The 25848-nt window shown below is 40.4% G+C and overlaps 1 protein-coding gene across 1 annotated transcript in view; it reads left to right on the top strand.

Moving 5' to 3' along the window:
• Window positions 1-24646, top strand: part of TPD52 (tumor protein D52) — a 129964-nt gene extending 105318 nt beyond the window's left edge. The window contains exon 3 of the mRNA XM_063327101.1: window positions 24360-24646. Coding sequence (XP_063183171.1) covers window positions 24360-24513 — 154 coding nt within the window. The 3' untranslated portion in view covers window positions 24514-24646. The remainder of the gene's footprint in view (window positions 1-24359) is intronic.
• The last annotated feature ends 1202 nt before the right edge of the window (window positions 24647-25848 follow it).

Genomic DNA, 25848 nt, shown 5'->3' with positions numbered 1-25848 from the left:
ACTTCTGTGGGGCGTAAAGACTCAAATGGGTTTGAACCTGGAGCTTTTACTTCTGTCCTTATTTAGAGCAAAAGAATAAGAGCTTGCATTATGGTTTGTGCAGCCTTTGACAGATGAAAGCTCTACTCTGCTGTATTTCGTCTGGTCATCAACAGCCAGTGGCAGCTTGGTTTTGGAAGGCCTTGTCCATATGAAACTTCCTCCTGTCAAATTCTCAAGTAACATAAGGCTTAGAAGAAAAGAAGAATGGGGATTAGTGAAAAGCCTGAAAGTGCTGTGTTTGACATAAAGCCATGCCATCATTGGTAAATGACATAAAGCCCACCACTAAGCTACTTCAGACTTTGTGGATGGTGTTGAATGAAGTAGCAAAATTCTGCAGGGTGCACCAAAGTGTTTCTTGAAAGAGGAGAGCAGCGGAGAGCGAGCGAGCAAGGCAATATTTAAAATTCTGTTGTGAGTGGGCAAAGCAGGCTTCAATGGCGCAAGACTGTGCACCTCTTGAGTCTCTAGCGAGCCTTCATGTAGGGCTAGTGGAATAAAGGAGGTGTTTGAGGAGTAAATAGGAAAGCGTGAGGGGATCTTGGTGTTGACAGGAGCGCGTTCCTCCATGTGTCTGGGAGTCCTACGCACCATAAGCTGCTCTTGGAGGGTAAACAAACACCTCTTGGAAGAACGTGGCGTGCTTCCCTTTGATGTTGCTGAGAGGTTTTGGAGTACGTGTAAGAAGTAGTCTTCCTCTTTTTCACACCCACCTCCTCACACCACATAGTTAAAATTAGTTTCTGTTCTTTCCTATGATACTTACAGCATGCAGAGTCAAAGTGTTTTCTTTTTTTTCTTTGGCTGTAATGAAAATCTCTTCTCCCTTCAAAAGTCTTCAGACCAAAAGTTAAGTTTGTCCTACACTATTTTTAGGTGTCAATTCAAAGAAACATTATTATGGAGTGTAATTTCTCCTTTGATGTACAAATGAGGTTCTTTTGATGTGGGGCAGTTGTTCCCATAGCAAAGCAACTCTTCAGTGCAGTTCATTATTAGCAAGCAATTGTTAAATGAATACATCTGTTTATACTATGTAGGCAAAACTGATTGTGGTGCTAAGCGAGCTTGCCTCATACGCCGTGTTTTATATCTCCTGTTACTCTGAATTCTGTTGGATTTTGAATGCTTGGTATTAAATTATCCGTTGTCATTTTTCCTTGAGTCTGCTGTTTGTTTAATTTACTTTCTGTATTGCAGAACTGTTTCAAGCATTTCTGGAAATATGTTGCTGTGGGTGTTTTTTATGGAGGTTTTATCCTGCTCTGCTTCTGGGCAAAACCTTGAAATTTGACAGGGGTAGCCTTCCTCGGGGAGGTGCCTTGTGCTACTTGCTCTATAATCCACATAGACTGAGCTAAGATAGGAGGTGTTTGGACATGTGTAGAGATTTGATAGGTGAGGATCTTCAAACGCATCAGCTTCTCTGAGCAATGTTCATCTCCAGATAATTCTCCGTTATTTTCAGTACCCTTTAGCGTCTACTGGCTCTTCTCCCAGACCAAAGGCAACTTGAGCTCTGACAGCAGAAATTCGTCCTGCGGCCCAGTGAGGGAGGATGGATAGTAGTCAGGAAGAAACAGTGATTTCTGGACTTCTTCATGTTGTACTTCTCCTGGGCAGAAAAAGAATAATTTTCATTTCACAGTTCCTTGATCACTGTGCCAGTCATCAGTCTTATGATTAGAGAATCAAGTATCATTTTTTGTGTTGGATAATAGGCAGTTTGCACGGGGTGTTTTCTGCTAGCGCCAAGAGTAACAGATAGTAGTAGTGATGATCTTCTCAGGGGAAGAAGAGAAAACTGAGCTGGGATTTAGAAAAGTTAGGTGCTTTTTTCTGCTCTATGATATGTGTCCTTTAGCAGTAAAACCAGTTATATTGAATGAAACTTGAATGTATACCTAAGGGACTGAATTGCGAATGTTGGAGAACCTTAATTTCTATCTTTAGCTTTTGAAAGCTTGTTTTTGCCACCTTAACTTTCTTATAGCTTTCCTTCATGTCATAAATCCGAGAATTAACAAAATCTTAAAGGAAGTCTTGTATTTCATCATTTCTTTTTTAATCATTTCCCTATGAAAAAAATCAGTTCGAAACCTATTTCCAGTATAGAAAATGATTCAGTCATATCTTTTGATCTTTGCTGGAGGAAGAACAAAAAAAAGTTGTCTTGGTTTAGACAATTAGCTTAGACAATTAGCTTAGATATTAGGTAAACAAGTTCAACTGTTAGGATGGTGAAACTCTGAGAGGGCTTACCTAGGGGCTGTTTAAAAAACGCTTTCCTTCACAGAGGTTTCTTAAAAGCAAGTTAGATAAATATTTGTCTGGGGTAGCCTCCTCCAGTGCAGAAGGTAAGACTGGAAGTCTCCTCCCACCTTTACTTTTTCTGACTTTGCTCAAGCATTTTAAAAGTGGCTGATCATTGAAGATGACTTGCTTTGACACACTTTAAGGCAAGTACAGTGGAAAATCCAGCTTTCCAATACAGTAGGTGTCAGTAAACACTTCAAAATTCCTGAAATAAATATTTCTGCGTGCTGCGTGTAAAATACTGTCTTTTTTCCAGGATTTTGTGTTCCCTTATAAGTGACTCGGATGACTAGTACTCATAAATACAGTCTCAAAGTAATCTGCTCAGCTTCTTTTGTAAATGACCATTAAATAATTAGGATTAACATGGGAAGCCTGTAGCTGAAATACTGATACAGCTATTACCCAGAATTGATTCTGCCACCTCAGTTTCATTTTGTGCATTTTCTTAGCTCTCATTCCTTTCCATTTGCTTGATAATTGTTGGAAGAAGCTAAGGTGGTCAATCATACGACCTTATCTCTAAAACAATTTACTAGCAGGCTTTTCTAAACTGTAACTTGAGTAAATATATATTTTCTGGCTCACCAAGAGCTTGCACTGTTTAACAAGAAGTAACCTCGCGATGTGCCTTCTCAACTTCTGGCTCTCTAATTTCCTGGTTTTCTCATCTGTGCTACGAAGAAAAGTGGTTTTTATTGAAGAATGAATATGGTACTTACATCTTTGTACCTGGGTTGTTTTCTGTTGAAGCTAGACAATGTTAGGGGGAAAAAAAATAGAAAAACATGTGAACGCCCAGTATCACCATCATATTGAAGTATTTGGTATGAGCCTACACACACACTATAGTTTAATTAAAATCTGTCATTGCTTGACTGCTTGCATGTGTGCACATGCACAGACCAGTTGACTCCTGAAAGGAAAACTCTTTAAGAAGGTATCTTGTAATCGCCAAATGGATCAGTGAGTCATTTTCGTAGAAGTTACTTAGATATCGAAATCAGGAAATAAATGTTGAAAATGCTGAAGAGTTATTTTTTTTCCATCACTTACTGTTACACACTGTAGAAGCTTGAGTTACAGCAGAGTCTCACTCCCTTGAGTTGGAGGATAGCATCTTTAAGACTATTATACTGCTTCACTGAAAAATCTAAATATTTTTAGTGGTTTTGGAGATGCAGTTTAGTTACCTGATGTCAAACAGCTAACCTGCATATTGCTGCACAGCCTGCACAATTACTGTGCAAAGCAGTTTGCGGTGAAACATTTATTTTGCAATATCCAAGGCATGAACTAAGGATAAAACCTGGGTGTTTGAATATTAAATTATTTAATTTTATCAGTCCTCATTTTTTATGGGTTTTTTTTTGTACTTTATCCAAATTTCTACAAAATACTGGTTTTGTAAGACATTTTTAGTCCAGTGTTACCTTTGCACTTATTATGTTTGCACATAAAATTTTGCTTGTAGTCAGAGTGATGCTTATACTGCAATATGAAATGACACAAGTGTTATTATGAGTTGTTCTTTTTCCATCGCAAAGATGGATGAGTGTGTATTTGACATGCAGACTGTGATAATGGTATTCCAGGAACATTCAGTAAATACTTCCCCGGTCTCTTCTCCAGTTGCTCCAGCAAAATTATTTTGGTTTCTTAAGTAAGGCTGAAACATTAGAATTACGCCTGATAAAGCTGGAAGAAAACCACTGAAATAATTATTTGGAGCTAAATCTGTTCTCTGTATCATTACGTGTCAAGAGTGTGAGGAATTAACTGTTCACGTAGCGAAGGGGAACCCTTGGACTTCCCAGAGCCACTTCACTGTCGCCGTTGCAGCAGCGAGGTTACGGTGGCTGCTGCCTTATCATTCCCCCGGCTCTGCGGGGGTGAGTCTGCCTCCTGGTCCCCCGCTGCCCTTCAGAAATCCTGCTCCTGCTTCTCTTGGCCACAAAAATTGCTCTTGGGGCAGAGAATCCAATGCACAGACAAATCTAAGTCCCCTGCCAGGGGTTTCCAAATCCCGTCTAACAAATAATTGCAGTGCTAGCTGAACTGTTAAACTTCTGTGGTTTCTTTCTGATTTTTACTGCAGTTGATGAAGCAAAGCCGACATTCTTGCATTTATTTGCTGTTTTATTGGGTGTTAAGTGTGGCATGTTGCTAAAATCCTACATTAAATAAGTCTGACTTTTTATCTATTAAATTTTATGTATGTTTCTATAAGTTTTACTTAGGTACTATAAACAATATGACTTTTCATATATTAAAATGATTCCCATGCAAAAGTGATATTTTAAAGTTTAGTTAATTACTCCTATTTAGTCACGTCATATTATTGGGTTGATTTGATTTGCTCGAACCTGTTCTGCCGACAGATGAAAGGCTAAACAAATTCATCATGTCTTGTAAAAGGAAAGTCAGTTCAAGTAATTAAACATTTCCATTTAAGAATTTTTAATTGCAGTGTGGAATAAATAGTGACTTTTTAACTGACAGTTTTCTTTGTGTGTTAGTTGTGCACATCCCTCACTACTGAGTTTAACTAACTTCACCTTCACCAGCACGCTTTCTTCGAAGTTTCTTCTAATAGTTCACTGAACTTTGTAAGTGTGGTTAATGCTGAGATGGGACAGTGTGGGTGTGAGACACGGTCCGAAAGGTGGCAAGTCCAACGTGCTTAAAGAACTTGGTAGATAGATGAGTTGCTGAAATACTGCCAGCCTCACTGGAGTTAAATTTAAGGTTTTGGTCCATAAGCATTGCCGTACGGTGGTGTAACAGTGCTGACCGTACCTCTCTCTGTGGAAGGACGTACGCTGTGTGTCCTGGCTGCAGGTTAAATTTCTGCAGGTGGTAAATGGCCAAGCAGGTACTGAAGATCAGTCCTGTAGCAACGTAAACCTGAACCTGCCTCCTGGTGCTCTGCCACGCTCTGGGCTCTGTGGGTGTTTTATCACCCAGGTAATCCGAGTTTTTCCCCAAGCATAAGAGAAAGAGAATTTGACCTGGGTGACTGAATGCCTGCTTTTGCCTTGTATAGTCATTATTATTATTATAACTAACACCAGCGGCTTCAAAAGCGTTTTACTGCAGGCATGATCTTTTAAAATGCATAAGTAAATTTTTTCAGAGTTGATAGAATATTTTAATGGAATTGACACATTAATAGGCAAAATTGTTTATATGTAGTTTTTTCCATTTCCCGGTGTGAGAAAACTTTCAGAACGATTCTTTCCACCACAAGAGTATTACGGATTGCTTGGACCATCAATACTTTCCTCAAATCTTTTGTGGAGTACAATAAAGCTCCCTGTCCTTTTTATAGAGAGAGTGGTAGAATTTCACCCTGCATTTAAAATGTAGATAATACATTGTTTGGAGAAGTTTGTTTGAAAAGGTAGGTTAAGCTGGAATGAGTCGTCACCTAGGCGCTCTCTGTGTGTGTGCGTGTATCGGGAACTCGATACTGTGGGAAAGCTGCAAGGCACCTTCTAAGGTGATGGAAAAGAAATACTGTACCACAATTAGTTTTACTCACAAACGAGAATAGGATTTTGTTATCATGATTAATTGCGTCTTACCGTACTCCACCAGAGGGAAAGCAATAGCAGGAGCTGAAGTTCTTGAACGATAGAGAGAAAGAAAAGACTGACAAGTGAAAGGTACGGAAGCCGTCTTGAGATCTCTCTTACTTTTGCTAACAAACACAACCACAGGCTCTGACTTCTGAGATAGATGGAAGTGATAAACAGGTCCCTTTTCAATGACCAAGCTTATTTCAACATTGATTAAGACAAAACCATTCTTTGTTTTATTAGTATTACTGGGTCTTTAGTACAAAGTTGGCATTTAAACCAGGGGCCTTTACTACAAGACTACTTTTTAACATTTCAGGTGCCCATTTTTTTCCAGGCTTATAAACTGTGAATTTCATTTGCTTTAATGAAATCCCTCCAATAAGATACACTGGCAAGGCTTGTTGTCTTTTATGCTATTCTCCATCTAACTCGTTCCTCTTGATCTCAGTTAGTGGTGGACAAAGGGATGGAGGGGTCCCAAGTCGTTTTTATGGTCTGGTCTTCTGCTGCGAGCAGAAGCAGGCAGGGTCCACATTGGCATTATCTTCAGCTGCTTGCACTGGCCACCTCCCTTGTGCAGCTGCATTTAGAGCTGGGTCAGGGAGCTGAGGCAGAAGAAAACTGCTCTTTTTCTTTTCCTTTTATTAGTCGTCAAATGGATCCAGTTCGTGATAAGGTTGGCAGCCAGAGAGCTTGCACTGTCACAAGGACAGCATCAGGAGTGGTCGGGTGGGGGTGAAGGAAGAAGGCTCAGACTGCCCTTTCAGCAGCTCAGCTTTCTGGAAACTCAGGTCTGTGAGTATGACCAGGCAGTCCCAGCCCCATAGACTCCCAACATCCCTGCTACATGCAAGGCAGGACAAAAATAAGAACTGCAGATGAGTGCAGCCTTCTGCTTCAGCTTTGTTGAGATAAACTAGAGCAGGGTAGGTTTAGATTAGACATTAGGAAGAAATTCTTTACAATGAGGGTGGTGAGACACTGGAACAGGTTGCCCAGAGAGGTGGTGGAGGCCCCATCCCTGGAGACATTCAAGGCCAGGCTTGATGAGACTCTGAGCAACCTGATCTAGTTGAAGATGTCCCTGCTTACTGCAGGGGGCTTGGACTAAATGACCTTTAAAGGTCCCTTCCAACCACATTCTTTGATTCTACGTTTCTATGATAATGCACTGCAGCAAAGCCGGTGCATGCACAGCCTCTACCACAGCTCTCTACAGCACAGTTCCTAGGAGTTTGAGGGTGGTAAGTTAAACAGTAGAGGTTTTCAAGGCAGCTTTGGAAAAAGAAAAAGAGAGTAAAAGGTTAGAAATGGAAAACAAAAGAGCGCGTCACCTGGAGAAGCGTGTGGAAGGGTGATGGGTGGACGTGCTGGGCTGCTTTGCAAATATTTCCAAAAACACTCCTTTTCGTTCATATGTGCCACCACTGTAAGTCTGCAGTAATTGACTGGAAGGATGTATTTAGTTTACTACTCCTGAACAGCTTCAAAACCTATTAAAATACAAAACTTGTTCTTACTTGTCAGAAACTAAAGGCGAACATACGGAACATCCAATTACAGTTTGCTGTAGAATGGTTTCCTGTGTTTATAAAAAGGCATAGTGCATTTTATAAGCATTTGAAATCCTTAGAGCCTTGAAATATCTTTTTGGTGTTTTTAAGAATATAAACATAAATGTTCAGTAGAATATTTTGCAGATAAAAGAAAAATAGGGAGTAGGCTTGAAGTCTGTTCCTGTGATTTTGCAGGTAATTTGTGGGAAACCTTTCAGAGCTGCAGTGTAAATAGATTCTAATTGAACAAGCGAAGACCCTTGCAGAATTACTGCATGCAAACTAGATGTGGACTTTTATTTTCTTAAGTAGCAAGGAGTTTGTCAGTAGGGCTTGAAGATCAGGACTTGGAGGCACTACAAAGGAACTACAGTGATGAATGAAGGAGATTGTGATACCCGGTTTGAATATTTTTTGCATATTGTCAAGGGTTGGGTGTAGAGTGTAGAGCAGTGGTAGGTAACAGAGAGAAAATGAGACAGATCTTAACAGCTTTCCTTTTGCACTCTAGTAATATAGGAAAATAGGCCAAGGTGCTTGGTCTTGTAGGATTTAGTGAGAGCATTAGCTAGGAGCCGATGTCACTGAATGCTTGTATCCTGTGACAGCAGCTGTAGAAACTTCTGGTGACTTTTTTTTAAAGCAAATGCATGCTGATAAGGAGAGGCGAAGGAAATTAGATGCTGAGTCTCAGTTTGACTGCCTAAAGTTTGGAGGAAAATATGAAAAGTAGAGTAGGAATGCTAGCGTTGCATTTGTAAAGAAGAGTTATTGCTCTGAAAAAAGTCCAGCCAATGAGAGATGTTGTCTCCTTATTTTGTTCTAGATGTCTTTCATTATTTTGGCTGGGTTGTTTGGTTTTTTTTAGCCTCAATTCATCAATCACTCATGCAGGCGTATTGCACAGCTATCTATGTAGTCCCACAGAAAGCTTATCCATGTCAATGACATGGACCGGATCTCTTAAAGAATCCAAACACTTTGCAGATATTTCAGGATTTGCTGTCTGTACATGTTTGCACAAAACCTAGTACAGTCACACTCTCAAACTGGGTTGGGGATTTGGCAGTGACAATGAGGAAAAAAAGGAAAATTCTCTAAAAATTGTATGTGTCTTATTTGACTGACTTCAACCACTTTTAGTGTGGTTTTATGAGCATTTAAATCAACTCATTTCCTGCAAGACTGTCAAATGAGAATGAGAATACATTTTCTGTATATGCACAGGGATTGTATCAAACAATTATTTTTATTCTTTGGTAATTTTTATTCATGCATAGAACAGGTGAAACATTTTTCTTTCACAGAGTACTAAGCTCAAGTAAATGCTCGAACTTTGTTCAAGTATTCAGTTGTGTTTTATCTAAATAAGTCCTAGTTTGAACTACATTCTTTGCCATCACCTCTTTTCCGAGGTGATTGAGGTGGAGACACACAGTTTATTCCATTTGCCGGGATCTCATGGCTGTCGCGTAATGGACTAGGAAGGACACCCGAGTGGTGCCATGCTGTCAGCAGGAGATGTTGGTACCCGCTCACCTTGGGCCCCTTCAGACAGTGGCTGGTTTCTTGCAGTGCTGTGTTGTAGCCCTTGGCATCCTGAGTTGCAGCAGGACACGCTGGCTTAAGTGCAACGCTGAACTAGAGCTGACTCTTCCCGTTCAAGTAGCATTCAACCTGGGTCAATAAGACCTTCTGGAAATTGGAGCCCAGTGCAGAAATGTACAGTCAGTCTAGATTTGGCAAGGTCTGGGCAAAACATGAGCGGAAAACCCTTTCTTGTCCTTAGCTGGCTTTCTGCAAAGCCACATTCACTATGCTCCTCAGAGTTCCTGATAGTGCAGGAATTGATGGTGTCTAGTGCAGCCATATCAGATCTGGCACCATAGAGAAGCAGTTTAGATCTGCATGGTTCGGTAGTCAAGATCTGCCCAGTAAAGGTGCTTGGGCTGCTTTCGCACCCAGGGAGCCCTGCTAGAGCTGAGCTGTGCATGCCTGAGTTGAGCCCCCTCTGCACTGAGCCTCCTAAAGTGGAAGTGCTGGACCAGTGTCTCCAAATCCAGAGTAAAATGCCATGGACATCTCTCTGAGATGATGCAGCTGGTTTGTTCCCTTTCCCCACGGACAGGAGTTGCAGGAGCTGCTGTAACTGAGTCTCCTCTCTGGAGAAGGCGCACACAGGTACCATTGCATGCTGAGAGCAGCAAATGTCAAACTCTTTGTCCGATGTGTATGTCAAAGCCTGCCTGTGGTGTTGCTCGAGCACGTTCCCGGCAAGGTGAGTATTTGAGAGGCTGATTGAAAGGCGGAGCTCTGTTCCAGATTTACATCTCCTGGCTCCGTTTTCCCCAAAGGAAGGGGATGTAATTTCAGACCCTTGGTTAAAGAATTACAAATATTTGGGGAAACAGATAAGTTGCTGCTAATTGATTTCCTGGGCCGCTTGTTCCCAGTTTTGGAGGTAGTAAAGATGAGGCATGAAGCAGTCCAAGTGAGTGGTCTCTTGTCAGATGATTAGATTGCACCACACAGGTTGGGAAGGAGCAGCTGGAGAAAGGGCAGGAAGAAAAGGAGAACATGGTGTTAGGAAGCATAACTCCAGAAAAAGAACTTATAGTTTCTTCTGATTTTTGCATGTAGCCAGGATCTTCAACATATTTAAATGTCACTGGGCCAGGACAGTCTCACCACCGGAAAATACCTTCTAAAGTGGAGAAGAAACAGTGTTTTTCAGTCCATCAGTAAAGAATTGTTGGATTATTTAAATAGCTGATTAAGTAGGTCTTATAAAAACAAAATATAAATACTCATCGGTAAGCAATGGTCTTTGCCCTCTCTGTAGAGGGTCTTTCTATAATCACTTCCTTCCATCGGGCTGGTTTTCATTGCTTTACAGCTTTAATTTTGTGGTAGTGCAGGTTCTTGGTTCCCATTCTCTGATGCTGCTCTCCAAGTGATTGACCCAACGTTCAGAAAGTCAGCAGTATTTGTACTCTTTATGTCTGATTCCCCCCTCCCCCTGCTTTTTAAACTTCATTTTCTTCATAATCAAAGCCCACGAAAGCATCCATCTTGTAGGAGATGTTTTACAATCCGTAGTTCAGCGTTTCACGAATGAGATCTACATTACAGTCATAATAATTTGTACTAAAGGGAAATGTAGACCCTGAATCCTCAGATTATTTGTTGAAAAGTAGATATATGTGTTTAACACCTAAGGAAATCCTTTTTGGAATAAATAAATCCAGGCTAAAACTAGTAATGTGGAAGAAACTTAACCCTTTTCACTGGGCTTGGAGAAGGAGTCGATAACTGCTGTGGCTGTTTGACTCCCTTGTTCAGATTAAAAAATAAATTAAAGGAAGGAGGAAGGGAATGAAAGAGCATTTCCTTACCAGGCAGTCACACAAGCTATTGTCTGTGAGCTCCCCGCCCCCATCTCTTTCACACAGGCGCGCACACACACACACACGCACACAAAAAGCCAGTTTTGTGTCCTTCTGAGCACACAGATGTTCCTCTTGGCACCCCTACAGTATGGATAGGTTTTTTTGCCGGCGCAGAATGTGAGGCTTCTTTGTTGGAGACAAAGTGTTGCCTGTGGTGGGAATTGCTGCAGTGATGGGAAAGTATCGTAATGTATTGTTGGATTACTGTGTTTTTTTCCCCCAGTAGAGACAGTACATTAAAGTAGCTTTGTGGGCAGTGAATTGTTTGAGCCAAGCCTGGCTAATAACACTCTCTCCTTGGCAAGCAGTCGTACAAGGTATGGTTGGCATAGTTTGGATGGTCACGGGGTTTTTCCCAGGCATGGGCAGCAGTTCTGCTGCATAGAGTAGAAGTCTTACCAGCCGTAGTTGGTGAGCTAACAAAAGTGATCTGACTGTGAAGATAGAGCTGTTGTACTTTCAGCTCTGCATTTTTTAACTGTATGATGATCTGATACGATACATGCCACCTTCTAAATCCTTTTTAGGACATCTGTTGAGGGTTTTCTTTATAATGGTTCTAAGAAAACAACTTAAAATTAAAAACTAATAGCATGAAGTGTTTGCCTGAGCTTTCGTACAGAAGAGGAAATAGCCCTTTCAAATAGTTTGTTGTGCTACAGCCTGTCGGAGAACATGGTGCTGCTTTGGGCACAGTTGATGATGTTGTCAACCTAAAGCTCTGAATCCAGCTCTTCTGTTGGTGGTGGTACCGAGCAAGAGAAACACAGGTCTGCCAGCTGGGGTCTAGATTAAGTTCCTTTTGCCCATATCATGTTATTTTTCACTTCCATCCCTGAAACGCGCACAGATTTTGTCATGACTTTGTCTTTTGATTGGTAGTTTTGTACCCCCATAATCAATACGTTCTGATGTGAAAGATCTGCTCATGCAGATCCAGTTGAAAGATTGCACAGTTTAAAATGGAGAAAATGAGGTATGGCGCCATTTCAAAATGTCTCAAGAAAGAGCTTATAGATGAAAAATTCCTTGAAGAAGCTGCTTGCAGGGAGAATTTGGAGGTGAGGAAGTTACCCGACTCTCTGTGATAACCATTAATTACTTTCTTTCTCAATTTGTTTCTCTAATGACAGAAGAAGTTCCTTCCTTTTTGCCCAGATCTTTTTATCTATCTCTAGTTTCCTCACTGTGGAGAAAGATGTAATGATTTAATTTTCTGTGGAGCTTTCATCTTTCCACATCTGGAAAAAAAAGAACCACGGCCTCATTTGGTATGTGTTTTCTCAGTCCGTGTTTGTGTACCATGTTTAATGAGAACTTAGCAGTGTTTCTCTGTCAACCAGAAGATGATCAAGTGGTTATAAAAAAATGCATAAGCCAAACAAGTAGATTGGGAAGCTGGTTCTTCTCCCGGTACAATGTCATGGCAGTTGTTGCTAGTTCATTTCTAGGTATTTTCCACATACTGGATGTGGATCTACTATCATGAATTACACCTACTTTTCACTATTCTTAAATAAGCTTTTTTCAGTCCATAGGTCTATTTCTTCTTTGTCTCTCCAGTTCCACTGAATTGCTTAGATCATACTTTAAGCTTTTCCCTCTTCTTTCACTCCTCCTTGTAAAACTATGAGCATGCTCCTGTTTCTGTATCGGTGTCTCTTGAAAAGAATTTCCTTTGGAAACACTTCCTACCCTTCTGCTGCCTTTGCTTTCAGGAACCCAGGACGTGTTTTTCTGCAGTACCCGGCACCATGGTTTCTTTTTCTGAGCTTTCCCTGGAGATCCCTCTTTGTCTGCTTCCAACCTGCAACTGCCTGCATGTCTCTTTTGATACGTACCCAACTGTTCATTTCTTCTTTATTGCCTCAAAAACTAATTTTTCTGACAGACCTTCTAAGTTCCTTTTGATAGTTCTTCTAAGTTCCTTTTGATAGTTTATTCAGGGATTGTCTATATTTCCTTAACCTAGTCATTGTCGATATTTCCTTAACCTCAAGCCTTATAGCATAAGGATAACCTTTGTAATTTCTAATATTTTAATAGTGTCTGGTAATACTCTGTTTCATGCTATTTTGTATGCTTTTTGCCTCCCTTCAGTATTTCTAAAAGCTACCCTTAGCAGTCGGAGCTCACTCCTGACATTGTGGTGTGCGTCAGGTCGGTGGTTTGCTAGGTGAGCTGTCTCACTGTTAACTCCTTCCCTGGACCCACCCTGTTATTCATGGATGTTCTTTATACGTTTTCCTGTTTAATGTATTTCGTGAAACACATTTTTTTAAAATCTGAAACACACCTTTGCAAAAACTGTCCCTCTCCAGACTCCAGTTAAGATCTCTTAGCATTAGTTATTTTTAGCAGAAAGTGGAACCATCAAATATTGGGTTTTCTCAAAGACAGGTGCACGGCATTCTGCAGAGAAGTGAGCCTTCTCCATGCTTCACACTCTTCCTTGCCAGTTCTTGAAAATCAAACTGACAATGTCAAACCAGTTGTATTTTTAAGGCGCCACTCCCCAGTAAGATTTTCATGTTGTTTCTGAATAGGCTTTTATTAACTGTGAAATCCATTTGAATGAATAATGCAAGTGTTAGCTTACAAAGAAATGTTCCTGACCAAATCTGAAAATGTCCCTTTTACAGGAGCACCATGACCTCTTTTTCATCAAAAAGTCTGTTCAGTATTAGTCTGTATTGTTCATTCATAACGTAAGTAGCTGAGATTGTTCTTGGGACGTTCACATTAAATGGAGACTAGCAAGGAACTAAAACTTAAAGAAGTATTATTTGACGTGCCATAAAATGTTGAGTAATGTTCTCTGGTATTTAGATGCAGGCATATATTTTAGATTTGCCACTCAGTGATGCTTCAAGATGGTTTGTATGCACTGGAAATAGTTAGGTCTAAAATCTGCTGTTACAGTGGTGCTTTTTCCCTGCACGATCGCATTTTATCCTCTTTCAGCTTTGTCAGACCATAGTGTTGATACTGTCAGAAATTTTTAGCTAAAATCTTTGATTACTTCTTCACTGAGTGTCTTGCAGTTGTCTGAGCAATCTGCGTATGCTGCATCTTATAGACTAACTGTTAGGTAAATGTGATTTGACTTTTGCCAAACAGTAAGAACAGTAAGAGTGAGTGAGGAAGCCCGAGGGCAGATGTTACAGGCAGTGCTTTTGTGTAGGCACCAACAGCCAAAAGGAGAGCTGGGGAGAGACATGGGAATAAGGGGGTTCAGGGAAGAGACTGGTACTTTTCAGCAGTCCTCCCTCAGCCTTAGTTATTGATAAAGGGGAACCATACAGTACCTCCAGCTCCTCTTGTCTTATGGCCCCATCCACTTCTTCCTCCTTTTTGCTCTAGCCCACCAACTCTCACCAACCCAGTATTCTCCACAGACCTCACCCACGTTCTCCAAAATTGTATTCCTCAACCTGTATCTCTTCCAGACCCCACTGTCCTCTCCCAGTCTTTCTCTGAGACCCCAAAGCATTAGTGTTCAGCCTTCCCCCATCTTTAGCACCTTTCCCATCTCACCTGTTGGATTCACGTGCAGCTGAGATTTCAGGTATCTGCTTCAGCTGTTCAGCAACTCTGTTTTCTGTCTGTCTGTGTATGCCAGCCCTTACATTATCACAGTTACCAGCACGCACTGCCAATGGATGAGGCATTCTAGTCTCACCACCCGTCTTCTGCATCCAGCTCTCCCAAGAGAAGAATAAATCCAATTTATAGCTATGATGGAGTTTAAAGACAGAGAAAGGACATGGGCAGTACTTACCATTGGCACAGATGGGAGCATCAGAGCAGGGTTAGAAGACGTGTCTGCAAAAACCTGCTGACAGTACGTGAATTATCCTGGTTTGCTGAAGTTTTTCCTGTGTGACAGCTTCTCCAAGCTGTACAAAGCTTGAGGGTTGAGCACCAAGGCTGGGCAGGTTTTTAAATGCATTGTCATTGTTCCCATAGCTAGTGTCATTTCCCAGACAGCAAGGGGGAGAAACAGTCTGGTTTGAATTTTGATAATAACCGTCTCTGGAAACCTACTATTTTTAATCCCTTATAAGAGACCTGCCAGGATGGCTGGTGCAAGGGCACTGGAATCAGCTGAGTGAGAAAACTGAGAAGCACTGCAAGAAAAAAAAGACGACTGAACTTAATTGGTACTGGTGCAAGAGAAACCTGTGATGGGGTAAGAAACTGAAAAGAGAATGAGGTTGGCTGGACACATGGGCTGGGACGAGGATCAGTGAGGAGGCAGTAAGTAAGAGAGGACAAGAAAAAATGTCTAATAGCTTTTCCTGGGGTAGAAAAAGAAACCTGGAAACACCTGGTCAGATCCCAGGGGGACAGCGAGAGATAGAGGAGGAGCTGTGCTAGGGAAACAGAGTAAGCACAGAAAGGAGAGTAAAATTTGAGACCACGTGTATGAAGAGGAACACTAGAACAGTATTGTGGCAACTGTTTGAAATTTGGAAGGCCGAGGATTTAGGACTATGTACATGAAAAGTATCTGACTCAGACAAGTTCCCAGCATGGGAAAGAGAAGGGACTGGAGCTGAGATAGACATCACTTGCAGAAAGATGGACAGAAGAGTATCTGCAAGAGCATCCTTTGCATGAGTTTGCTTTCTTTCACTTAGGTATCTTCTTTCATCTTTTAAGCAGTTCGTCTGGCTTCTGGTGGCTGTGAGGATGAAGGGCTGTGGGGTTTTTTTAATGTTTTGTAGTATAAATGGCTAAATTTTTTATATATTTAGGTATGTAATAATCTTTATATTTTAGCATTTTGTAAGTTCCAAAGCAATATTTTAATGAAAATAGTTTACTGCATAGTTTAAAGAGCAGAAAAAAATATAACAATTTGTACTAAAGACTCAGATTTCTTTTATTTGGTTCCTTTAGAGTGATGTTTCCTCTCAAGTTAAAGGGTATGTTTTACGTTATAGACTGAGAAAGCACATGGCATAAATTACTGTATGATGACATAACTATATCTGATACAAGTTCTTAGATGACAGGAGCCACCTATTGCAAGTTTCATTTGTCAAAGCTTACCTCACCATGCCACAGAGAAAAGGTTATAGCATTCATCTTTGATGTGATATATTTTGAAATATAGATTAGTCTGTGGATTCCTACTCTAAAAAGGGAACGATCCTGTCCCAAAAGTTTTAGGGAATGCAAATCGATTCTTGCAGAGACTGCAGCAAAAATTACAACAAGATTTTTTGTGTCCATCTAGTAAATATTGGGTACTTGGTTTTTGTCTGAATTGAAGGCAAGCGTGTTACTTTTTAGCAATTTTTCACAACTAAGAAATTCTACTCGGAGTCTAAATGTCCCGACTGAGTGGAACAGAATTAGAGTTAAATATTTGTCACCTTTCACTGTATTTTTTCATTGTCATAGAAACAAATGCTATTGATTACTGATACCATTGTACTTGCAGAGCTTGACAGTGTCTTCACAGTGATTTGCTCGGGGCTTTTCTGTGACAATGATACAACAATTCTTGTCAGGCTTTGCATTTACCTGCTTTTAGCTATAGGAATGGAAACTTCCATGTTTCATTCACCTACGTCTGTGACACTTGGTCGGCTGCTGGTCGTCTCAATAGCTGGCAGGGTGACAAGGTCCCTGAACTTGGGTCCTGCAGAATGAAGGTACCAGGGCTTGACCAATGTGTAATGGTTCTGCGCAGCTCCATAAGCATAATATTTTATCCCCTAATGATGGGGAGACCCCAAAACTGTGCTACTATTTTGTTTGGTAGTTATCTTCTCACTAAGTGTCAGTATATACATCGATGTTCATGTGCGCGCTTGCTTCTGGAAGCTCCGTTTGGCCAGGGCTGTATTCACGTGCTTCAGGGTATTTTTCACATGAGGATCTAGTGAATATCCCCAAACTCTTTCTGGTATTCATTTCAAATTTCTGCTTTAGCAGCAGTCAGAGCAAAGCGGGGTTTAACTTTGGACTTCCTCGGGTGCATAAAGCACCTGCTGGTTTTAAGGATGCTTGCCATAAGCTCTACTTGTACACTCTTGTTTGAAAACACAAGGTGACAATGACTGTTCTTTAAGCTGATGGTTTCACAGGGGCTTACAGCATTCTGCTAAATGCTTCCAAGAATGTAAGAGGCTTTTATCTGCTTTTATCTAGCAGAGTATCTAGATCTCTGCTTGTATTTAACAGAGTATGTAGCCTTTTTCCTTGTGAAAGGATGGTTTTGACGCAAGGAGCAAAAATATTCTGAAAAAATTATTAAGCAGGTGTCACAAACAGTAAATGTTCAAAAGAAATGAGAGCATATTTGCCTGCTTAGTTCATGGAAAGAGGAAAATAAATTGAGTAGGAAACAAATACAGCTGAAGTGACAATGGGTTGGTGAGTCACGAGAAGAAAGATCACATTTTCTGATGGAGTATAACCAGCAACCTTGGAGCATTTTTTGTGAAGTGTGTGATTGCAGAGAACAGAGATGCTTTGAAAATCCTATTTTGAGCATCCATCCTTCATTTGAATGACTGGGTGCTGTGATAAAAAATAATGGATGAATGAAATTTAAGCCAAAAGGAACCTTCAGGTCATCTCTCAGGACTTCACTGTATCAGGAGACATGACATTTCAGCGTGTTATCCTGAACTGAACTAACACATCTGTTCTGACATCCCTTCGGTTGAAGCTGTCAATGGCTGAAAAGTCTCAGTGCTTGGAGTTTTTTTCTAGTGGTTCGTCAATATTATGGGCAAAATTGCGATTCTCATTTGCATTTGTTGGACTTCACTTTCCTGCCAGTACATGCTTTTCCCAGATAGATTTAAGTGCCTTTTAATACCAGTATTTTCTTTCTGTAAAGGTATAGACAGCTCAGTCTTTTTAATAACTTAACAGATCCAGATCTTTACATGGTTATCCATTTTGTGCATGTTCTTTGTCCTCTCTTTAATAGCCTTTGCAGAAAGGTGGGCAGCAGGATACTACACGCTCTCCTAGTATCTTCTTTACCATCCCATGTTCTGCTCTGTGCAGAATTCACGCTAGCTTTCTGCTGCCACTTTCTGCGGTCTTGCTCATACATACAAAGCTGGGATTTGGTCTTTTTGCCCCAGCATTGCCTGGGAGCTCATACTGCCGGGGGGAGGTGTTACGGCTGCTGTATCGAGCTGCTGGAAGCAGGATCACCGCCACCCCCCGTCACTAGATGTGCAATGTGCACCTCGCTGGAAAAAGCCACTTCAGCAAAATGTAGATCACTGCGTAAAACTACGCAGCCTTCTACTTGAAAGCAATCTGCTAATCTCTGTCTCGTCCATATGTCTTCTGAAGAAGAATTTTATATATATTGGCAGTGAGTGAGGGGTTGCTGGGAAGTGGTATGTTCTTGCTGAGCTCCTTGGCTGTAGGGCACCCGAGGGTGGTCTATACAAAAATCATAGACATCTGTGCCAGGGTAGCTCTGTAAGCTGGTCGTATGGCCTCCCTTTCCTGATAAAGTTGAGACCAGTGTAGGCTTGGGAAGCATCTGTGAGTGCTTCAAAATATTTTGGAGAAACAGGATGAATTGCTCCGGACACAGCTTTTTCCCACCCCAACTGCACTGCTTTGCTGGTGGCTGGGGTTAGTTAGAGGTGGGCTTGCTCTCTGGGGATGCATTCTGGTTTCGGTACCACTAGTGAGGAGCTACAGGGAGATTTTGAGTGGATTCGAGTGGCGGTGAGAATGATGAACAAAAAATCTGGAGAAAAAGTGATGGTCAAATTTACTTCCTTACCTTTTTTGTTGTGGTATTTGTTTGTGGGGTTGATAATGTGATGTCTTCCACGTAAAAAAAAAAAGAGGAAACGAGACACTTAAGAATCTTAAACTCTTCTGTACTGTACTCTGTTAAGGCACTGAAACAAAACCTTGTGAATAACAGATCTGAAAAAAAAACCCCTTTGAAATTCTCACGGTACAAAAATGAAGGATGTCAAGACTTCTCATGGCATTCTCTGAGAGTGCTGTGGGAAGCAATGGAGACTAAAAACCAGTAACCAAATAGAGAGAATATAAGTCTAAGTACTCCATTTGTCTCAAAATAGCAGCCCTGTATTTTTGTAGTATGGAATAAATGGTATCTGTGAATGCATTTTTAAAATGAGTGGGAAATACCAGTCAAGACCTGGTGAGACTTAACTGTTTCTGTAGTGACGTTGTTATTTTTGTAGCACTGTTTCCAAGAATAGAAGGGTTGTTGCTTTAAATTTTAAAATAATGACTTGAGTAGTTTTAATAGAAAAAGGACTGCTTGCTAATTTGTGATCACATGCAGTTTTAAATATTGGATAGTTTAACAAAATGCTTTAATGTTTATGCCTATAATTTAGAGTTTGAATAAAATTCTTAATGCTGGGAAGTAATGGGGATGCTTCCTCTACATGTGAAATTGCACACCTGCAAAACTACTGTCCCATTTTCTTGGTAGCAAATGGTATAATTAGGATCAAAAAAACATTTTTAGTTATAGCCTCCTTGTTTTTACGTGCTCACTGCTTTCCAAGTTAACTCCCTTTGTAAACCTTTTTCCTGAAATGACTTTTAAATTAAAAAAAGAACATTTCCTCCCCAGCTTTCTTGAAAGTTAGCAAGAACTGAAATAAGTATTCCATACCCTCTCCCTCCAATTTTATTATGTAAAAATATTTTGTGGGGATGGGGTGGGGCTGTTTATGCATATGTTTTAAGGGGACATAGTAAAATTATTTACTTTTTAAAAATTACAAGTTTAAAGTCTTGACTGAAGAGTTTGTGGGGTTTTGGCTGTTTCCTTTAGTTTATCGTTAAGATTTTGAGAGATTTAAAGCTTCAGTGCAAAAGTGAAAGAATTAGGAGAGGGACCAAATTGCAATAAATGGGATACAGTCAGTCGGAAGGAAGCTTCCAAGTTGCTTAAGTTTGGAAGTGCCCACTGTGCTATTTATGTGTGTTCAGCAAAGAGAAGACCTACTTTATGTAAGTTAAGAGGCAGTAGTGTGATATTTGTGTGCGAATATGAAAGGCCACACTTTTAATGTAATAAGAGAACATATACTTTAATTTTTCTATTTGCTTTTAAAGTTTTTTTAAGCAGCGTTGGTAAGGCTGTACTGTCTGCTTTCTCTGTGCTCGTACTCTATTATACTGGTGATGTACAGTTGTACAGACTTATGGTTCAAATAAGAAAAAATATTTTCATCTTGCATCTTTTCAAATTATTTTCCATGACACTCCGAAAATTACAAAGCGCGCTGAAACAATTCTTTGGGTTGCCTCCAACTTCACTTAAAGTCATCTTCTGGAAGTTTGAGGAAAGTTGTGCCTGTACCCACTGCTTTGCCCTCTCCAGAAGCGATGGAGAGAAGCCTGCAAGCACTCATTCAAACTAAGGAAAGCTTTTTGGAGCTCATTGATCCTTGGCTGAAGTTCAAGAGAAGGTTTCTCTTGACAGTGGGTGCTCTCCTGACACTGGCCTGAGACAGGCTCACAGCTCAGCAACAACAGCCGGTGGATTCCCACCTCTGAAGCTGATGTTAGGTGGAGTCCTTCCATGCAAAACTGGTGTTCCCAAAGGGTTAATATTGGTAGCTTTTGTAAATAAATTCTGTAGAAATGGAGAAAGCTTTGTCTCTACTTGCAGAATAATTTTTTTAAGTTCTGTAGAATATTCCTATACCTTCAGTTACGTATGCAACCAAACTACCTTTGTCTACGTCAAAGTGAACTTCATACTCTTACCTGGCAGTAGGAAGTGGTAGGAGGAGAACAACGTGCATCCTCGACAAACACTGTGCTTGGGGGTTGGGTGAAGGTTAATGGTTCCTGCGGAGGGTCATGAGATTGGATGATCTTGAATACCAGCATTGTTACTTAAAAATAAAGCAAGTCCTTTTGCAAAATGGAGTCGACGGTTTCTTTCCTTTTATGCTGGTGTCCTGTGTCTCCTAGGACGCTGTTCCTGAAAATAATAAAATGCCTGCTTTGTTTCTGGGTCCTGCTTCAAGCTTCTGCTTTAACCGTGGGATAGTTTATCTGGTTTAAGGATAAATACCTTTGTGGGTAGAATATGCTTACTATGCATAGGGCAGCCTATCATTTGCTTTAAATGTGGTGGATAGACCACCACTGCACGTTGCGTTCATGTTTCTACTTTTTCTACGTTTTCCATGTCTCGTTTAGAAGAGTTTTAGCTGTAGGGAACATCTGTCACAAACCCAAATGTTTATATTCACACAAATTGGCAGTTGTGTCAGCTCCTTAAAGTGATGTTCTTCAGGATCTCTTTGTAAACAGATGTGCTGTGACTGGAAAACCTTCTTTAATAATTGAGTTAAGTTCGGTTAAAGCATCTGGAATTGGTTTGAGTTATGGAAGCAGCACTGAAGATTGTGGTGCTTTTTACGAAAATACAATTGCTTGGATTTTGTATTACAAATATATGCTAAATTGCGTCTGGAAGTTTGAGCAAAGTTCTCTGCAAACTGTACAATGAGCAAAGTCTTTGTAATGCTAAAATGGGGGGGAGTCGCACTTAAGATTATTCTTTTATTATTAAATTAGATTTCTTAATCATGAGAAGTACAGTTCTTTCACTGATTTTCCTCGTTGACTGTCCTGGTTCTAAAAGGCACTTTTACCAATTTTATTAGGAAAAAATAGTTTCATCTATTCACTTGCACAACACTTACGACTGTCCTCTAGCAACCAGCCCAAAAGGAGCTGTTGCATCACGAAAGTAATATTTTGTATTTCAGCGACAAAGATGGAACTTAATATCTCTGCTACTCTGTGCTGTTGAGTAGGCAGAAGACTTCCAATTCAATGTAACCTCGTTCCGTTCGATCTTCTGTAGGAAAGTGTTGGGCCCTGAAGCCAGTTTTCGCAATAGCGTCCCGCTTTCCGTTACTGGTGAGCTGTGTTTCCTCTAGGAGAAGGGAGAGAAGTAAAAGGCGGAGGGATTGCTGGTCTTTAAAATTTGTCACAGAACCACTACTTTTAGTATTGTGTTTTATTTAAAATGCATCCTTCATCTTTCTAAAGGCAGCACAGAATGTTGTCGTTTACAAGGTCTGAGTTTAGCGTCACTCAAGCTATAACACTTTCATGCAGTCTTTACTTTTCAGAGACTTTTTCCTCCTCTTTGTCTCTACTCTGTGTACTGTTTCCTTAATTTCTACACTATTTGCCTACAGTGTTTTCAGTGCCTTCTCATCGCCGGCTTTACCATTTATTCTCTTTCATATATTCCCAAGCCACGTTTTTTTCTCATTGTAGGATGTCAGCTCCCTCTTTTCTGTTTCCATAGACTAGTGCTCCTCAGTTTTCTTTCTCTGCCTCTTCTTTTGCCTTCTCTCAAAAGTAATTTCTCTCTCCGTTTTCATTTTTTTAAATTTCTTTTCTCCTGCCCCACCCACTCCTAACACACATTGGTAAAGGCCGAAAAGTCTGATAATTTGTGCTAAAAACAGCATTAGGGATCAGGATAACTTTATGGTTGTATGCTAAGACAACCGATCTAGCCTGTGGCTGTCAGTTAGGGAAAGGTTGGGTTCATGCTAAAGACTTTTCTGTAGATTTCTCCCATATACCCAAATGGCTAAAATCGTTAGTCAGCTGGCGTCTTCATTTAAGGTTCCACTTTTGGCTGCTAGAAGGAGTGAAGAACTTTCCCCTTCATACCCCTTCTTAGCTCAAAACATCATGACTTCTTTGGAGAACTTCGTCTTTTAAATAAGCGTAACAAATCCTGGAGAATACCATCCATTTTTAAGATCTTATGCATTGTCTTTTAATTTTGTTTTGCCCTTGCCTTGCTCCTCTGAAATGTTGCACGTTAGCTTTCATGAATTACTGTCATCAATTGTGAAACTGTTGAATTGCAAGTTGAAACAATTGAAATGTAAGTATTTCTTTTATAAAGAGACAGAATCGATCTTTTCCAGCTATGCAGGTAACAACCAAACATCAGCTGTTCTCTGTCTTTGGTAGGTGGTTACTTGCGTTTTGGGCAGATGAAGGACATCAGTTTCATGTTTTTAAGAAAACATGCAATTTTTGCACTGTGTTGATTCATGCAGATCATCACAGAGTTCATTGAGATGAGGGTGGGCAGAAACCTTGCTCACTGCAGTACTCAGTGAAGCTGCTTGTTCGGAGTGGAGGAATCAAATGGTCTTCCTTTGCAGTTTGTAACATAATCAAGCATTCTACCTGGGGTTAACCAAGAGCCACAGGAAATTAGACAGAATTGACAGAAAATGAAAAAAAAAAAAGAAAAAAAAAGCAAGCCCAGCATCCTTTCTTATAATGTAAACATTGCTTGTTTTCCAAAAGGATCTTGTTTTGTTGTGCTGAAGAAAGTTGGAACCCAGTTCCGTTTTGCTCTATGCTGGCAAACAGTTGTCAGACAGTAAAGATTGTCTGCCCAGGCTGAAGGTGAAAATGAGCAAGGTGGGAATGCCTTCAACCAGATTTCCGTGTGACATTTTCTCCAGTCTGTAACTGGAGAATGTTTCAAACTTGCTTTTGCTTTTGCTCAAGGTGGTCAAGCTCGGGGCATCTTCAGCTCTTTATGCTTTGACTAGGAAAAAAGGGGCACGGCTTGAACTTCCAAAAGAAGAATAATTCTCAGATTTATTGCTGGACTTTGATCGGTAGCTCTCCAGGTGCATTATAAAAGATGCTAGTATTTCAAAAATTTTGCGAATTTGGCATTTGGCAGACCCCCGTGACACAGGGTCTGTTTTTAAAACATGTTGAATGCTGGCATCTTCTGACTTAAAAGGAAAAAGAAAGAAAAAAAAGAGCATAAAACAATAAACCCCGACCCCTTAGGCGGCATGTTTCGTTACAATAGTTGTGAGGTTTCTTTTTAATTATATGTGGTAAAAAACTTGCAGATGATACCAGCTCTTTGGAGGAGGGGGTAAGAGAAGTTCCCTTGCCTGAGGCCCAGAGTTGGAAATATAAACCATAGTTAGCTGGCATTATACTTTTTTGATAATAGCAATGTCACCAGTGATCTAATGATGACTTGTCCTCCCCTTTAATGATACGTTGTCCTGCAGATAATTGTGTGCATGATAGCAGATGATACAGTAAAATATTTTGATGGAAGACACGAATAGTTTCCTGTATAATAACTGCTTTTCTCTCGAGCCTGCATTCCCTCGGCAGGATCTGGTGGTGTCTGCTCTTCCGTGGGCAGGACTCTATCAACAGAGGTTGGCTCTGTGGTGGTACAGAGCATGCCCCAGCAGTTCTGATGCGTTACAACAGTGTTGGACTTGCATTGCAGCAAGTTGTTTTTTTATGGGGCTGCAGCCTTAGGAGATGCAAGACCATCGCTTAACAAAACTTACCTTCTTCCCCCTCTCCCCTTTTCTTCACAGAAAATATCAGAGAGGAACCCGAGTGCGCCTGAGGCTGCTGGATCTTGAACTCACGTCTAGGTTCTTGGGTGCAACAACTGATACAACATTGCTGGAAGCCGATGCGGTGCTTTTAGGGCTTGCAGAAAGCAAGCAAACAAAGCAAAAGGAGTAAATTTTGTGTAAATAAATGCACTTTGTGCTCTATTGCAAATTATACAAACAGAATGTTTCCTCAGGAAATAAATGAAAAGTTTCTGTCTGCTTGTTTATGTAAATAATGTCATCAATAAAAGTCAATAAGCACATCTTACCTGATTCTTGCTCCATTTTTATTCACTCATCTTTCTAGCTCTTTGCCTTTAGATTTAAATGTGAAAGGTTAACTGAGCTTTTGTGAGTAATATTAGCTGAATGTTTACATATTCTTGCATAAAGAATTCCAGAGTTTGTCTTTCCATCCCAAAGGGGTGTTGGTCTAAGACATTGTAGTTCCATGGAGGAGGTCCAAAGCTTGCTCTCGTGGTGCTCCTTCCAGTATGGTGTTTCATACAGAACAACGTCAAGGGTTCCTGATTTCCAAGTTGCAGTGCAGAGTGTTTATTGCAGATTGGTTTTAATCTCTGTTATAACACATCGTGCTTTTATCTCCATCTGCATGAAGAACTAGAGATAATTCTTTGCTTTAATTGGAGCTCTCATTTCCAATGCATGTTAATAAATTTTCCCTGGTTGTTCATATAAATGAAAAGAAACTATTTCAATGTCGTGGGCCAAGTGTAGGTCTTAGGTTTCTGTAAGTGTATTTAAGATATATATAATGGGTATTTGAACGTGCAACCAAAAAATCATTCTGTGGTGTTTCCAATACCTTTTTTGGAGCATTTGCTATCAGAGAGCATTTCTTTTGATTCCGATATATCCAAGTCTGAATTCTGGACAGTCATTTGCGATCTGCAAAAACTTGACAAAAGGAAACTCCTTTCCGACCTCTGCCCTTTTGGAATACTGAGAAGGGAGGCGTAGTGCAGGCGTCAGCTGCTACAGGTAGTCTCCAAAATACATCTCATGCATGATCTGTCAAGGAGCATATTTTTAATATAAGGTATTTATTTGCCCAAAATACTAGGAGGAGTCATGTGGAAAATGCATAATCATCCTGAAGGGGATGGGCATGTTTTAGCAGATCCTTTTATAGTTCTGCAAACTAAAGTTTAGTTTCTGAAATCAGTAGGGATCCAAGCAAGAGAGAGGAAACAAGCAATATGAGCTTATTTTGTTGCTTTAATTTGCTCATTCATCTCGGTGATCTTAGAGTAGTTTGAACAGGAATTTCATTGGATATTAGCCTCCAGGTAAAGAGTTATCTTAGCACTGGAGCAGGAAAAGAAGCCCTTTTTAAGAAGCCAGAAGGGTTTTAAAATACCAAAGAGAAATCCTGACTGCTAAATGTAACTCATGCTTGATCAACCTTAAGTAAGAGTGATTTGGGAGGAAATCTATGTGTTAA

Source organism: Chroicocephalus ridibundus, chromosome 2, assembly GCF_963924245.1.
Source record: "Chroicocephalus ridibundus chromosome 2, bChrRid1.1, whole genome shotgun sequence".
NCBI lineage: Eukaryota > Metazoa > Chordata > Aves > Charadriiformes > Laridae > Chroicocephalus > Chroicocephalus ridibundus.
Note: the sequence above shows the minus strand (reverse complement) of the source record. Positions and strands in the feature narration are given on the sequence as shown.